General features: G+C 39.3%; 1 protein-coding gene across 1 annotated transcript in view; it reads right to left on the bottom strand.

The window, feature by feature from the left end:
* Positions 1–1,450, bottom strand: part of STAB1 (stabilin 1) — a 115,794-nt gene that overhangs the window by 100,395 nt on the left and 13,949 nt on the right. The window contains exon 6 of the mRNA XM_029284120.1: positions 367–462. Coding sequence (XP_029139953.1) covers positions 367–462 — 96 coding nt within the window. The remainder of the gene's footprint in view (positions 1–366; positions 463–1,450) is intronic.

The raw sequence follows: 1,450 nt of genomic DNA, 5'->3' as shown, positions 1-1,450 counted from the left end.
TCTCTCTCTCTCTCTCTCTCTCTCTCTCTCTCTCTCTCTCTCTCTCTCTCTCTCTCTCTCTCTCTCTCGTGTGTGTGTTATGAGTGTGTATATGTACAGGGCAAACAACAGGATCAGTATTTTTGATCTCTTTTCCTCTTTTATTTATTATCAATCCAGAAACCAAATACTGTATGGGGCTCAGACTGTTCTGAATACCCGATAAAGATTTATTTCTAAACTTTAACATGTTATTTATTGTCTAGCAAAAAAAAATCTAGAGATTGCCCCAGATGATCTCCAAGCCATGCTAGTTATTCCTAAAGCAATATGATGGTGAGATCTGAAGACCAAAGGAATGTAAAAGATACACCCTCATTTACTCACCTTGGTCGCACTTGGGGCCCGCATAACCAGCATAGCAGGTACAATTTCCATCTCCAGAGGGGCCATGGTTGCAAATTCCATGCTGACACTCACATACTAAGCAAGAGAAGAGGATTGAATAATTCATACTTAGAGTCTTATCAAAAATGCTGCAATCATTAATGTAGCACTAAGAATATTGTTCTGGGAGCTGAAAAGCTTTACCACGAAGCTCATTGGCTCCCTTTGAGCCAATCACTGTTGCTTGGATCAATCTTCTTCAAGGAGTTATTATTAGAGAGATGAAATTAGTATTGTGCATACTATCTTGAGTTCCCAAAGTTTGCGAGTTTAAGTGTTTTGAACTGAAGCACAGACAACTGCCGCTATATTACTGTTTAAGAAAGGATTGAAAATTCGTATATTGGTCTTAAAAGAACAAACATCCTCCTTGTCCAGCCAGCCTCTGAAAACCCAGTGATGATTGGAGTTCCAGGAGCACTTCAATTTTCGTGGAGATGAACAACCAGAATAAACTTAATCTTACTTGAGAGTTATCCTAACAGTAAAAAATGCAAAGGATCTGCAAGCTCTGCTAATAAAAGTCATGCAGCAGAGTGAAAAATGGGGGGAAAAGAGGCTAAAATTAAATATAAAGAAGACCAAATTAATGACAACAGATGGAAAAACTAGCCTTAGAATTGACAATGAAGAAATCAAATTGGTGGAAATTTTCTGCCATTTAGGATCAACCATCAACAGTAAAGGAACAGGCTTAGGATACAGGAGGATCTGGACAGACTTGAACACTGGGCGCTATCTAACAAAATGAAATTCAATGGTGAAAAAGGTAAGGTTCTACATTTAGGCAAGAAAAACCAAATGTACAGGTATAGTATAGGGGGTTACCTTGCTCAATAGTAGTAACTGTGAGAGGGACCTCGGAGTCCTAGTGGACAATCACTTAAATATGAGCCAGCAGTGTGCTGCAGCTGCCAAAAAGGCCAACACAGTGCTGGGCTGCATTAACAGAGGGATAGAATCAAGATCACGTGAAGTATTAATACCACTTTACAATGCCTTAGTAAGGCCACACTTGGAATAC

The sequence above is a fragment of the Protobothrops mucrosquamatus genome, unplaced genomic scaffold (genome assembly GCF_001527695.2).
Source record: "Protobothrops mucrosquamatus isolate PMUCROS unplaced genomic scaffold, P.Mucros_1.0 scaffold380, whole genome shotgun sequence".
NCBI lineage: Eukaryota > Metazoa > Chordata > Lepidosauria > Squamata > Viperidae > Protobothrops > Protobothrops mucrosquamatus.
The sequence above is the reverse complement of the archived record's forward strand: the minus strand, read 5'-3'. Positions and strand labels throughout refer to the sequence as shown.